Source organism: Schistocerca cancellata, chromosome 6 (assembly GCF_023864275.1).
Source record: "Schistocerca cancellata isolate TAMUIC-IGC-003103 chromosome 6, iqSchCanc2.1, whole genome shotgun sequence".
Taxonomy (NCBI): Eukaryota; Metazoa; Arthropoda; class Insecta; order Orthoptera; family Acrididae; genus Schistocerca; species Schistocerca cancellata.
In genome coordinates, this window is record NC_064631.1 from 243,241,160 (window position 1) to 243,257,247 (window position 16,088).

A 16,088-nucleotide genomic window follows, 5' to 3' on the forward strand; every position below is an offset into this window, starting at 1 on the left:
TTTGTGATTGTACATCGGATTAATGACAGTTCTGTAGACATCATCTGCTCTGCCATGGTGTCATATTGCATTCTGACAGGCAAACCTTCTCAGTGGTGCACCTTGCTACTGCAAACCAGGACGCCGATTCACGGGGTTTACACTAACTCCAAGTAGATACTGCAGCTCATGGTAATACTGCAATCACTGTTCCACCTTGAACACATGTCACGCATCCATGTAAGTGTCAGATGCTAAACAGATAACAAAAACCTACAAACAGCTTTCTATTCTTCACTATTTATGTATTAAATTGTTTTCACAATCACAATCTTTATTTGTCAGCTAGAGAGTTACATATCACTCACAAGGGGAAGGCTTCCAACTGATTCGGCTCATACTAGGCATGTTGCTTGTGTACAACCAAAAACAAAAGATCTTTTGGCCCAACACCCCTCCATTTTTGAGAAAGCCACCCCCAAATGGATGGGATCAATAGATAACTGAAGACCGAGCATTTTTCATCATATGTGAGATCCGCAAACATGTTTTCCTACAAATTGAGGAAAGAAACTGTTACAACTGCCACTTATTCATTCATAAGGCAACCGCTGTTCAACAGAAGTGCCGCTAGTGTAATGATGATTCGGGAGGAGAGATCCTGTGTTTGATTCCCAAATGTATTGTGCAGTTTTTTTCCCATGGGTATTATTTTCCACATTGAAATTGGGCAGGAATAGGAACATCAATAATCTAACTGGTAAGGAATAATAACAAGGTAGACAAATAAAATTTCTCACTTGACTTGGATTAGTAACAAATTAATTTTTTAATGCTGTTTGCCTTAAAACGGGTCTTTCACTACTGTGTTACACACTTTCACTTTCCTCTAACTACTACCTGGATCGTACTTGTCATGTAAACATATGAAGGAAATTTAAAGATAGCACAAACATTTAATAAATGCAGTCTTCGTGCAACTACCTCATTCTTTCCCCAGATCTGGCAGGAAACAGAACTGGTTTAGATTTAAAATTATTTCATTTTTGAGAATTAAATTTAATGCACCACATATAATATAACATAGCCTGAAAAGTCAGTACTGAAAGTTGACCATGATTTATAATATTAATCGTCCCATCCGCATGGTTCTGCAGTTCCCACTAGGTTTCCAGAAGCACATTGCAAAGTTCTGTACCATGCCTTAGTGTAAAACAAGCATCGCGTGGTTGGCTGTCTGTGGTCTCTTGTGGCGAATTCACGGCAGGATTATTTGGAATTCTTTTCCAGCCAGGTGCCTTGATCACTACACCAGTGCCACTTTCATGCAATGAAAATACGTGGCTGCGACTCCTACATATGATGTTGAAAAATTCTCAGTTTCCAACTATCTATCAGTCTTATCAATTTCGAGTCAGTTGCTTGTCATGAACTTTAGGGGTGGTTTGCTCAAAAGCAGAAAGATGTAGAGCCAAAATACCTTACAGTCTTTCATTTTCAGTTGAACACAAGTCATCTGCAAAATATAAGGTGAATCGGTGTGCTCTGTTTGAGGCCTTCCCCTTGTTAGCTGGAGTGGTTACACCACATACTCCACCATTTAGACGAATAATATTGCCACAATTACATTGCCCCAAATGTAAATGATTATTCAGCAATACTTATATCTGAGCTCTTGGCCTGTTGATTACTATATTATATTTACATCTTCCATTGTATGTACGTTATATCAGTTATTCATTTCAAATGGAATCATAAAAATCTTATTTTCTTTCCTGATGCCAGCATTAGAGTGCTTTGCCTGGGAGCTACTTGAGCACTGCTACATCTCTGTCAATCCTGTTAAAAACAGTTTGAAGCATACGGACAAAAGAAGGGTTCACATGATGCAACTACTGAATATGGAAAGAGGGAGGTTGTAGATAATGCAGACAATGAGAATTCAAAACCAAGTATGATGTTTATGGTTCTTTACATAATTCACTTTCCCTTGTGCTACCGTATCTATAAGGATATCTATGAATAGATGATATGAATATAATAGAGGGAAACATTCCACGTGGGAAAAATATATTTAAAAAGAAAGATGATGAGACTTACCAAACAAAAGCGCTGGCAGGTCGATAGACACACAAACAAACACAAACACACACACAAAATTCCAGCCCTCGCAACCAACGGCCGCCCCGCCAGGAAAGAGGGAAGGAGAAGGAAAGGTCTTTCCTTCTCCTTCCCTCTTTCCTGGCGGGGCGGCCGTTGGTTGCGAGGGCTGGAATTTTGTGTGTGTGTTTGTGTTTGTTTGTGTGTCTATCGACCTGCCAGCGCTTTTGTTTGGTAAGTCTCATCATCTTTCTTTTAAAGATATCTATGAATAATTATATATGCAATTGAAAGAGAATTAAAATGTGTCAACTATGCATCAGAAGAACAACTGTAGAATTTGAATAAATTTATCCTATTAATGCACTGTGCAGATGTTAGCAATGTCACAGTGAAGAAATATTGAATTTAAATTGTTATTCAATTCGACAGATAAAATATCTACTCACAAAGAGGCATCAGAACACCACATAGAAGATGGTTGTAATTAGCAAGCTTTCAGAGTCAGTAGCTTCTTCTTCAGACAGAAAGATTGAAGGGGAAGGAAGAGAGGTTAGGAAAAGGACTGGAGAGGTCTAGGAAAAAGGGGTGGATTTTGGGAAAGTCACCCCGAGCTGCGGGTCAGGGGAGACTTACCGTACGGGATGAGAAGGAAAGATTCTTCATTCCCCTTCAACCATTCTGCCTGAAGAAAAAGTCACTGGTTCCAAAAGCTTGCCAATTACAACCGTCTTTTATGTAGTGTTCTGCCACTGCTTGGTGAGTAGCAGCGGACGACAGGCTGTGTAGACCGGAAGCCAGCCCCCACCAACACCCTCACTGGTCACTTCTGACAGAGGGAGAACTTAAGACGGCCATGCTTTCCAGACACTAGGCACGCCAAACTGTTGCTCTACCAGTCCCTTGTTCTGCTCCAACAAGGCAACATACCTGGCTGTGTTCTCGGCAACTCGCCCGCGCAATGCCATGTGGCCCACATTGTTGTCTGCTGCATTTCACCGGGGTATGAGCAACCCGCAGAATTATCATCCTGCACTATCCTGCTGCGGTCTGTTCAATAAGAGGAGACTACCACATTTTCCCATGCTGCCTTCCCAAGCTGTGTCTTCTTGAGGTGATTCTATTGACTACTGGAGTACAAAGCCTGATGCTGCGTGCCCCGTTCGTCCTCTCGGTATCAGTAATTGGAATGCTGTGTGCAATGTAGCGCAAATAGTGTAGTGAAGTGCAGTGGGTCTCAGGACTACTATTCCTTCCCTGGCCATTTTGGCACCCCTTCACTGCCAAGCGCACCATTGAAGCGGTTTTCCCATGCTACTGTGCATCAATATGCATCTGACACAACACACAGCACATTTTGAGCATTTGTGTGTCTTTTAAACTTATGTCTTCCTCCTGGAACAGCTTGTAGAACAAATTATTACATATACATTTCATCATTTCTTGCATTTTACACACAGAATACCACTGATATGAAAGGAACAGGCAATTGTGCAGTAACGTGTTGGACTATTTTAAAGGAAGCTACTTCTGCTGCAAGAACTATTGACAGTTTACATTGTTGTAATAAATACTTGCGTTTGTTGTAAGTTCATGCCAGAATCATAATGAAAGAATATCACAAACTGCTAAGAAGCATTTCAAGAGTTGTGCAAGAGAATACATTGACTGCCATACACATGCAACATTGACAGAAAGAATACTTCCTTTCTGTCCTTCAATTTTCCAACAACAGTGTCATCAGACGACCTTTACATATCACTTCACCTTTTTTATACTATTTTTAATAATTGGTGTCAAAGGCCTTCCATTCTTTTTCAGTGGTCTCACAAAATTTGTCTTCCTTTCAATAAGCTGGTGTGTGAAATGAAGTACTGTTGTAATAGTTATCTGTAACAGCATTTCATCCTTCACTGGCATTACTATTCATCATCTCTTGCAAGACTCTTTCCATTAGTTTTTAGACACAACATTTGTGTGGCCCATATGAGTCACTACATGTAGAGTACATCTAATACTATAGCACAGTTTGGCAATCTTTACACTGTATTTATAGCTTTTATCTGGAATAAATTTTAGAATGGAAGTCATCCTCTAAGTGGTAACCTGGTTTTATCTATAGAAATAGTTTCATCTGGTAAACATTCCATGCAAGTTTTTCTTTGTAATATGTTTGATATTTACCTGAACTTACAGGTTTATTACCTTTTTTAGCTGATTTACATGCCTGTGAAATGAATGAATAGGAAAGTACCTGAACTCAGTTTCTGTTCATCATTGTAGGCAAAATGTTATTTTTGAAAAGAACATTTGTGCACAATTATGCCAAATCTTCAGGATAAATTTTTTCCAACACTGCCTAGCATAGTTGCCCTGTATAAACTAGGCAACAGAACTTTTGATCATAACAATCAGACTGATTACTTCCACATCGAAAGTATTTTGAGAACTTTATGTGGTTTTGATAGCATTTTTACCAGCTGGATATGAGTAATTATAACTGTATTATTCTTGGTTCATAAATACACTTCCTCTGCAGTTATTGAAGAATGACTAACACGAAATTCTTACCATTACCATCACTATTGCCAACACAATCGTTATTTCCACTGCCATCGCAAACAGTTGTGTTTACACACCCTGCATTTATCAGAAAACTCCAAAATTCTGGCTCATCTGAATCTAAATCAGTGAATTCTCAGTAATCTTTATCAGTGAAACCAGTCATTTTTTCAATGTTTACTCTGTATGACAACCCAATGGTTGACAATAGAGGACTCGTTTCAGTCATTTATTTTACACTATGAGTATAATGCAGTTCTCCCTGTTCATAGTATACAGTATATAAATAAGCAGTTAACTTACAATGGATCAACACTGAAATTTTGTAATTACAACTTGGTTGAAATTAAGTGGTGTGGAAAAAAATTAAGAAAATATATTAAAAACATTAAAGCAGATATTGTAAATGATTTTCTGTCGACTCTATCCAGAAATTATTGAACAGAAAAGCAAGAAGTCTACAGAAGGAACTTTAGGGAGCCACAGCTATGGCCAATCCAACTAATAATGTTGCCAATCCAAGATTGCACCTACAGGCCACTTTACATTAACATTGTATATTTCAGTGAAAGGCCACATGTGACAGTTACTGTAATATAAAAATGACATCTGATAACATACTGATGTAAAGATTGTGGAGCATGTGGGTGACAATGTGCACACTGTGACCTGAGCCTGTGACCTGAGTGAGGTACTGCCATGGCTCCCAGTCCAGGTAGTCAATGTGTCGAACAAATTCCTTTCATGCTACTGTGAAGTGAGCTGTGGACAGCTCTGATATGGATGCTTATGTTGTTGTTTATGGCCATGTCAGTGATAGCTTAGTGATACCCTCTCTCTCCTGTGTCTGCTTTAAGCTTCTAGGAGCCATGATCCATGTATTGCACAGTGTATGCTGCCATCTTCATTAAACAAGCTTCCAACATTTGAATGTCAAACACCTCTTTTGTAGAGTAATGCAGTATAGACACTTGCTCTATTGTTTTGTTTATCTGAGAAGTTCCTTGAAAATTTGTGGAAGATTTTCTACACAAAATTTTAGAATACTAGCTTGCAAATATATTGAAGAAATTTTCATTGTATCTGAATCACAAAACAATTCTTCTGCATCAGAATGAATACTTCTTTCATGCTGCAAAGACAGATGTGTGTGTTTCCTGAGAATGGTTCAAAATGTATTGCTAGTACATGAAAACAGCTATGAAATTGGAAGTATGTTTTCCAAAACGTTAACTTGATAATAAATTTGTCTGAAGGACAACAAAAGTTATTTATGATCAGTCTGGAAATAGTGAACACAGCATGACCTCTTGTTTGTATTTCTAACGTACATAACAAACTGGGATGGCTATGAGCAAAATGCACTTCAATTTTAAAGAAGGTTGCATTTAGTTCAGAGAAAATGTACGTGAATTTCTCCTTTCAATTTGATGTGTTCTAGATTTACAAATTATGAAGGTTAAGGGACGTTAACCATGTTTTCTGTTTATACAGTTAGATTAAAATAATCTGCTTTGTAAATGTGGAAGCAGTAGTAATAAAAACGCTTTTGCAAATCAGGTTGTGGCCTTTTTTGTCTTCAAACACTCAGCAGCCTTTTTTGTCTTCAAACACTCAACATATCAACTCTGCTGCTGGGATATTTAGAAAACTCGTGCTTAAAGACACTATTTTTTTAAAATTTTTATCAGGACATTGCAAGTCAAGTTTACATAGACTTTCAGGTCATTTACAACTGTTGTTTTTAATACTTCCAAACAGATCTCTCTCTCTCTCTCTCTCTCTCTCTCCCCCTCCCCCGAACATTCTCTCTCTCTGTTGTTACCTTTTATATATTTCATACATACATAGTTAGATAATGTAACAAAATGAGGAGGTGCTGAACTGAACTGGGAAGAAAAGAATGGCACAACTTGACCAAAATAAGGGGTCAGTTGATAAGACACATTCTGAACCATCAAGGAATCATCAATTTGGCAACGGAGAGAAAAAGAGAGAGAGAGAGAGAGAGAGAGAGAGAGAGAGAGAGCATGGGGACAGCCAATTCAGCTAAAGTGAGTAAATCAAATGAATGTAGGTTGTAGTAGTTATGCAGAGATGAAGAGGCTTGCACATGATACACTTGCCATTAGGTAAGCACGTAGTTAACAAGTCAAACTTACACACAGTCTTACAAATTCACTGACTTTCCATTGATCATCTTACACACCCAAACAAGATGTGTTTTATGCCATCTTCATTTCAAGATGAAAATGTCAAACATCCACCATGGCTATTCAGAACAAAGCTTTTTGATTTGAGTGTTGGGATTTTATCATCACATTATTACATGACTTTTCAGCAATCTGAAAAGTAATCATTCCTGTGAAAGCTCCTAGCAGTGAAATTGTGACACTGAACCTCCAAACACTTAAAATAACACAGCCTAACATATCAAAACATTTTACTTATATTGGAAAAGGTACAGCAGTTTCAAGAGTCATAGCACCATGATACTTAGAATTTTTAATAAAAAAGTATTCCAATGCTTACAATTTCCATGACATTCTGTGATGAATTACTAGTAAGTGCGCTTTCAAATAGGTACTAAAACCAATTTAGACACTGTGTGCAGGTATTTATTTCAAGACCTGGCTGCATGTGACAGTACAGACACACACTAACAGCTTTGTGGCTACCCAGCTGATCCATTTCTCACTCATTTACTGTTTACAGAAAATATGGTATGTGTACTAAAATTGAAACATATCTAACAGTTTCAGAAATCTTGTATCAAAACACAGACATCTTATGCAGAGTACTGAAGAGAAAATATTGGTCTGAATAAAGGCAATTAGATACTGGAGAAAAGATCTCTCTGATAAGTCTTAATGTAAGTTACTGTTTACTTTTTTATGTGTGTATATTTTACAGATGCATGATTTGTTGAATGTGTGTGTGTACATTTTTTCCAATAAATATTGATGTTCAGCAGGAATAAATTTTGAACAAACTTATATGAGCTTTGAAGTGTGTCTTTGGTGTAGACCCAATTAACTCTGGTTTAATCTATTAAACAAGCCACAATCCCTGCACAACATATATAAATGTGTTTTAAATTCTGCAAGAAGAATAACAAGCAGAATTGTATTATTACAAATGACACACACCAATATAATATTTGTTGACATTCTGATTGCATTTTATGAATTTGCAAAATTATCTTGCAGCCATTCACACTAAAAAAGTGAAGGAAGCTCAGAAACCAAGTACATCCAAGAACTGAAAAAAATACACTGCAATGACTGACAAATGGCTGTGAAGTTTTAATCAATATTAAGAAATCAAAGGAGAAGCCTTCTCAAAACAACAATACAGAGTACAAAATGCCAAAAATAAGTGAAATGAGAATATTTATCTTCTGAACTAAGCTCCTGCAAATGGTTTTCACAATAGGTCCCTTACTTCTAAGGGTATTTTGCAGTTGATATGTATTTTAAATTTGAATAGGCAGTCCTTATAATGTTTTACTACCTAGATACAGAGACATCGTTTTATGATACTCGTTTCAGAATCCTGGGCATATGATAAATAATTCATCATATAAAGTAAAAAATTGAAGAAGCAAGAATAGGACACTTTAAGACAACTGAAAATTTTAATTCTGTGGAAGAACATAATAATGAACTTGAGTTATCCTGTGTTATCTCAAATGATATGACAGACCAAAATGTCCCGCTTACTCCTTAGCAGTTCCCATTAGAAAATCAGGACTATGCGCTTACTGGACATATTTGGCTCTTTGTTAAAAACCCTTGCTTACAATTTATTTAAAGTTTTGGTAACAAAGATGATTCCATTTTCTTGATCACTAGGTCTTCTTTTACTGATGCCCAAGGCCACTGTAATAAGGAACAAATAAAATACCACATTGAAATGTCATGTTCACACACAACCATTACCTGAAAATTCATAAATATGAGAAAATGAATTGTAATAAAACAGAGAGCATTATTTACTTAACAGTAAACTGATTTAGGAAGTAAATAAAGGTTTCTGTTGCTTGTAATAGGGAGATAAGTGATAATAAGTTGTCATAAATCAATCCATGTGATGAAGAATGCCTTTAGCTTACAATACCTCTAACATTCACTTTCTATATTGTTAATATTCAAAGGGACAAATAATTGTCCTTTTTTTAAGTACATAGTTGCCAAAGCAATTTTTTACCTACAGCATTACATTGTAATTTCAGTCCCACCTGTTGATTTAATTTCTCTGCTACATATCAAATGGTCAAGTACAACATATGAAACACAAATTTTGCCTGAAAGCCAAGTAACAAAAAGGTGTCACTCTAAAAACTGTATCTGAGGCACTGAGAAAGGATATGGAAAAGGAAGAAAACAGTGTTATGATTACTTTGGGACATCATTATACTAATGTATACAAAAAGAAAATTCTCAACTAATTTACTTAAAGGATTATTCTCATTTGATAGTGTGACTTATGTTAAATATGTCCATTTTAGCTGCACAAAACTATTCCACAAACGGTCTTTTTACCCAATTTGGGTTCGACCAGCAGCCTGTAATTTGCACGGCTCTCACACTTACTTATGAGGCAGTATTAAATGTAATTCAGTTGCAGAGAGGATACACAATAAGAAGCATAAATAAATAAAATAAATAAAAATTACAGAGACTGTGCAGTTCATACAACTAACACTACCTCTTTCAGCGAAATGTGAGGAAGCTCTACTGTTGTACATTAAAGCACGGTGAAAGCTAAATTATCTCCATTACAAAGAAACTGCTACTGGAAGCTTTATTTACTACTGCAATAGTGGATATGAATTACTGACCACAGCCAACAATGGAATGGAAGGGAAAACTTATGTACTTACATAACAATCATTCTGAAACAGGTGAAACTTCCGCAGAGCCACAACAAAGATTTCAATTCCATTAATAATTTTCAGTATGTGGAAGTTGATAACATTTTGATGTTAAAGTCCATTACTAAAACATGCAGTTTGTGTCTAAGAGGTATGAAAAGGAGGCAATATAATCAGGAAGTAAAAGAAAGAAATGAAATACGGAGAGAGAGAGAGAGAGAGAGAGAGAGAGAGAGAGAGAGAGAGAGAGAGAGACGGAATTGATGTTGGGGATGGAGGAGGAGGGTAGTGGGAGGCAGAGTGAAGTGGAGAGGGTGCAGTACATGTTGGAATGAGTTGTAAGGAGTAAAATTTGGGGAAAAAGGGTCAGTTTACAAAAGTTACATGTTATTTAGTGTTATCAGGCTGCATACAAAAAAAGGATGAATTATCAGATGACTCCTGCAACACTCCCCAGTGAGATGCAATAACTCATTTATAACATCTTCTGGAATCCCAATTATTTTTATGATAGAAAATGATGGGAAGTCAAGGTTTCTTTAACTCTCTGTTGCATGCAGGTGTTTAGTTTTATACAAGGTGAAGTTCTTGATGCATTACTTGTAAATTAATCAACTGCATTAGTACCCAGTAACTTCCTGTCTCCCCTCTCCCTCATTGTTATCTACATAACATGGTACAGACTTACAGCACTAGTTTAGTATGTGAAATGTATTTATTTTCATTTGGGTCAGTTCAACAATTTTTAATGTACTAGTACCAAACTGACACACTGAGCTTCTGAACATTATTTAAGAGGAATTTACAAATTATAAGTGACATACAGCGGATTACTGCAGGATGCAGAAGAACACATGCAACCACCGTGAGCTCCAAAATACCAAGGAAATAAAATAAAAAATCCTTGAAGAGAATAGCAATGAATCAAAACAAAATTTTTGAAGAATTAATGCTGAGACTTGAAACTTTGTTAATTTTTATTCTAAAAACTGAAAAATAACTGACATTTCTGTTCTTGAAGGTTCCTAACAGATTAAAACTGTGTGCCAGACTGGAGCTCAAACTCGGAACCTTGCCTTTTGCAGGCAATGCTCTTACTGACTGAGCTATCCAGGCATGACTCACAAACCAAGCTCACAGTTTCATATCATCTCCTAGTTCCCAAACTTTAGGGAAGTCCTGTATAACTTGCTGGACTAATAGTCCTAGGAGAAAGGATATGGCAAAGAAATAACTTTTCTGCTACCTAAGAAGTTATTTTGAGAATGAATATTTCACTATGAACAAGTATGAGCACTGTTTGGTAACTTTCTGATTTGGCACATAGTTAAAACCTACAAGGAAGTTTCAAAATAGTACAAACTCTGGAGGAAAGTGAAACATTCATTCTGGAAATTTCTCTTCATGTTATCATGCCATGTTTAAAGATTCTTTCTCGAAATTTCTCTTCTTGTTATTGTACTGCATTTTGCTTATATTTTCGGAAGCAACTGCAGTTATTAACTGTGTTAATCAGGGAAGTTTTATTACCATGAGTAATTGGGCTTATTCTGTATTCAGAGGCTTCTAGATAGTTTTCAAAGATAACTGGAAAATAAGTAAAGGTGTTTTGACATATATTATTAACAGTTAGCTCAAAAAATATTCTAAAAGCTAAAAGAAGAAATTTTGATAATTTTGGTACACTTCACTTGTTATGTTGCTCATCTTATGGTGTCTAAAGTTATGGTAGTTCATCAGTATATTGTGTGTTCCTGCAGTACTGTCTCCCACTTAAGAAATGGACTTCTAAACATTGTAAAATATACGCCTGCAGTAAAGCATAATCTTTAATATGGTTGGTATTGTGAAATGCTGTATGTTGAACTGAATACATAACAACATAGTTGCTATGTCGTGTTTGTTTCTCATCATGCAATCACACCTGTCCTACATTTCTGCCCACAATGTATTTTACTTAAACTTCAATGTAAAAAACCAACTTTTTAATGCACTCAGTGTCCCAATATACCATACTATGACTACTATGTAGAGTGATAAAAATTTAGATAGTGATGCACGGTGAATGAAGCGATCCATTTATTTAGTCTTTATTGATAATATACTAACTTATGAAGGGCTGATCCTGTTAAATAACACCAAAAACGTGCAATATGCAAACAAGTTTACTAAAATCTTTATTCTGCATTTCCAAAATATAACATATTACAACAAAATGTGAACACTGCAGCAGACTCATACTTTGATCACTGCATTCAATTGTTGAATGTGTGCATCTTAAATTACACCACTTTGTTATTCTAAATCGTTTGCTCATGTTGGATATGTCTAAAAGGGTTACTAAGACCTTATGTTATGATCAAAATATTTTTTTGCTTTACTGTAGTTAAATATATATGCAGGAATTATGTGCTGGATGGTTTCAATGATGAGATGATTATTCATAAAAATATTTGCAATTTCACAGAATCTTAAATATAAAATAAATATGAATTGTACTTATGAAAAGGAAAAACATTTATAGCATTTTCAACAAAACCTTTGTGTATTACAAAAGTATTTTCGCTCATGTAAGAAAATAGCTTTTAGGATCATTATTTTAAAAGTCTTCTTTATTCAATGCAGTTATTAACGAGACATTTTTCACAGTAAAAAAATTTTAAAATTTTAGAAACACGATTTGCAATTATAAACAAAATTATATCATGCTTAATTTAGGAGTCACTGTATATAAATAACTTGCACATTTCACATTGATAATGGAATGTATGAATAAGTATATGTGTAATGAATCTAAGTACACTTGAGTATTTATACATTTATACTTCACCTCAACAAACTAAATTCCATACTGCAATAGGCACTTGGCAACGAACGGTAAACGTCAACTATTTCATGAAACTATTACCTAAGAGCAAGAAATGAGGAAAAACCATACAGCACAAAACATAATACAGTATCTAATACTCTTGTGCTTTACACTGCTTCTCGCTCACATACACAGCACTTTGACAATGGCAGGCTACACACTGATGATACTTTTACCTCTACCCACACATGGAAAAATGAAAACAATTCACATACTATTACAGCTCAATGGAGCTATTTGACAGTTTCACTGAAAATCTGTTCTGGAATATATTTTACTTTGTGTCTCTTCGGTTAAACAAATAAATAACTCATTACATTTGAGACATAAAAGCATTTTCTAATGTTCACATAATTTAACTAATATTTTGTAACACTTTTCTTTCCTTTTAAATATACAACAATGTGAAGCACACTGAAAGATTATTGTACAGCATATGGGGTAGATACAACACAGGAACCATTCTATCTGTATGTATGGACTGTACGATCATACCAACTGAAATATAGACAAGTTTATAGAGCAGTAAAGACTACATACATTAAGTTACAGTAAGTTTCATCTATAGGAAGTACTCAACAGGAGAGACTAAATTAAAACTGATGACATAAGTACCATACAAACAATGAAGATGATGGAAGTAGGCGCTACATATTTCCAGAATTCTGATTTTTGCGTCTTTGGAGATCAACAGCAACATCATCCACTGAGATGAGTTTTTCTATGGGAATACAAGACAGTTCTCCACCAACAGTGGCAGGTGGTGTCCACTTCTCCTTTGCTCTCATTTCTGCTTCCTTCGCTTCTCTAGCAGCTCGTCTTTCCTTGAGCTTGAGAGAGAAGATTGCTACACTACGAGCCCTTTTCATCAGACTCTGTTTCACTCTAGTTTTCTTCGCAGCTGCTGCTTCTTCAGGTTTTACCACAGTCTCATCTCCCTCCTGACTTGACACAGTGCGGCTACTATCTGATAAAGACATTTCCTTCTGTTCAGACTTTTCTGGGGAAAAGCGGAATTTGGGGCGAGGATGAGTGGATGCCCAAGGAGGAGCAGAACGTAGAAGATCGGAATCAGAGGATGCAGTAAGTTCTTTAGGTGTCACTATGCAGTCAGTGCTCCGGTGAGTTGCTAGATTTTCACCTGATCCACCTGCTACAGTCTCTGAATCACAGGATTTTCTACTTCCTTCAAGACCAAGATGTCGAACCCAGTCCACTCCGTGAGGCCCTATGGTAAGGTGATACCCGAGTGATTCCCCTTCAGGGGATAACCACTCATGAGGTGATGCCCTCTTGTTTGTACTTTTGGGCAAAGTAGGGGATGGTAAACTATCAGGTGTTCCTGCAGAAGCAGCACTTCCATCTGGAACAGCTTTTGCAGCATTCTCGGTAAACTGATGCCCAGTTTCTGCAGCTTCAGTCTCCTCAACAGTTCCTTCCTGATCCACTTCTTTGTTTTCATCATTTGCTGGGGAAACTACAAAACTGAAAAGCAAACACTTGCATGACAGAATACATAAATGTCAGAATTTAGTAAAAGTATTAAAGAAACGTATTTTACCGGCCAATGACGGTGCTCGGTGCACTGACTGCTGAATCTCGTGCTGGAGTGGAGGCTGTTGTGGAAGACAGTCGACGACAAGCCTCTCTACGAGCAAATTCAACTTTTGCCATCTCTGTAGCAACCCATTCAGGGACATCAGGGATAGCACAGCTTATTAGGAATCGCAGTATTAACATGATGTGCTGTAAAAATCAGTTACAACATGTATCACACACTGTGAATAGAATGAAGCAGCAACCTGAAAATAATGGGCTGGCTATTGTTTCTACATTTGTTAAAATAAAAAGCTCTATGGGGAAACAGATGAGAACTCTTGTGTTAGCTCTAAGTAGCTGTTGCCAGAAATTATTAGAAATCTGAGTATATGGGTGCACTGCTTACCATATTTTATGGACTATAAGACACATTTCTTTCTTTGAAAAATTGGCTCCAAAAGTCATGTACACCTTGTACTTGAAATTAATATAAAAATGTCCAGAATGTCCAGCAGTGGATATAATTTTCCTGCCAGTCTCAAAAATGGCCATATTTTTTATGCTGTAGGAAGGCTATCTCTATCAGGCAACATTGGGATTCAACTGATAGCAGCAGTGCACCGATGTGACAAATATGAGTTCCAGGGATTCACAAGCCTGTTAGGACTGTCTCCCTCTCACCCCACCATTACAAACTCAGAACACTTTCTAGCCTGTGAGCATAATTGCAGTCTACGGTGCCAGTGAACTAATGGACTATGGATGATGGATGGAACCAACATGAATTCATGCTGAAGGGAGTTTTAAAACAACCAACAATCAAACAAGTGTCAGTGGATACAACAGTTGTGGTCTAGAGTGACTGAAGACATTATAGTTAAATCTTTCAAAAAGTGTTGCATAAGTAACACCCTCGATGGCAGTGAAGCAAACACTTGCACGACAGAATACATGAATGTCAGAATTTAGTAAAAGAAGAGGACAACAATAACAACAAAGAGAAGGAAGAAAAAGTAGAAGAAGAAGAAAGTTCAGATCACAATTTTCAAGGATTTTAAAGGTCAGTTCAGTTTTGCAAACTAAGAATTTATTTAAAGTCTAGCTTTAAAATCTAATGATAAAAATGGTAAAAATTTTATTTCAAAAAATTCTTAAAAATTAAGCTGCATCTTATCTGTAATGGCTAATGGTCCGTAAAATATGGTATGAATGAACCCAAAATTCACCGAGAAATCATTTACAGGAAGGGCAAATCCATATTTTAAATACATAATTCAGAGATAGGTTAAAAGGATATTCAGAAGTAGATGAGTCAGGGTAAAGAAGGTTTGTTGTTTCAAAATGAAGATTTGATTTCCACACTGTTTTGTTCAAACTCAGTTACCTCCTTTCCTTCACAATGTCCTCCATGTTTTTGATTTTTTTTCACTCCCCCCCCCCCCCCCCCCCTCAGGAGTATGATAGATAAATGGGTATTCCTTGAGTTCACTGAACCCATGATATGCTACTTGGAAAGCTGCTTTTCTCTGCTCACCTCAAGCAGAAAGATTTGCAGTGGTGTCATATGATGATGAGTAAGTATTTGCTGATAAGCAGCTCAATTCTGCATAATAATTAGATGCCAAAATCGATCCTTCCCTAAAGAAATTGTACTGCTATTACTTTTTATAATGGAATGATCAAGCATGTGAAGTACTGACTATATGCCAAAGGCAGTTTACAACTGTGCCATGAATTGTTGAACAAACAGATTGAGTAGGAACTAACTTTCTCTTACACAAAACAGAATACATATGTTAAACAACTGACTTTTTTGATAAATATATACGATTCATTACAAATCTGTTGAATCCTGTAGGACAGCAAAAGATTCTATGATAATTTGGATACTTTACCAGTCATAAGAGTTTCTATGAGATTCCAATTAGGAAACATCACTAAGAAAGCATTTCTAGAGCAGTCCCTGAACACCAAGTCAACATCGTCAGTTTTGCTGAAATGTGAGGAACACCAAGAAGTAACACAACAAATCTCAACTTATGATCCAATACATAATTCTTTTCCCTGACTCCACCTTCAATTATGAATTTCTCACTATCCAGATGAAACCTAAACATAGCTGCAGCATTGATGAACATATGCTGCAGTAGACTAATGTGTGTT

General features: G+C 36.4%; 1 protein-coding gene across 1 annotated transcript in view; it reads right to left on the reverse strand.

The window, feature by feature from the left end:
* Positions 1-11,678: 11,678 nt before the first annotated feature.
* The window catches only part of LOC126190852 (anoctamin-8), a 191,448-nt gene continuing 187,038 nt past the window's right edge, over positions 11,679-16,088 (reverse strand). The window contains exons 15-16 of the mRNA XM_049931440.1: positions 13,948-14,132; positions 11,679-13,871 (exon numbers count right to left, since the gene is read on the reverse strand). Coding sequence (XP_049787397.1) covers positions 13,034-13,871; positions 13,948-14,132 — 1,023 coding nt within the window. The 3' untranslated portion in view covers positions 11,679-13,033. The remainder of the gene's footprint in view (positions 13,872-13,947; positions 14,133-16,088) is intronic.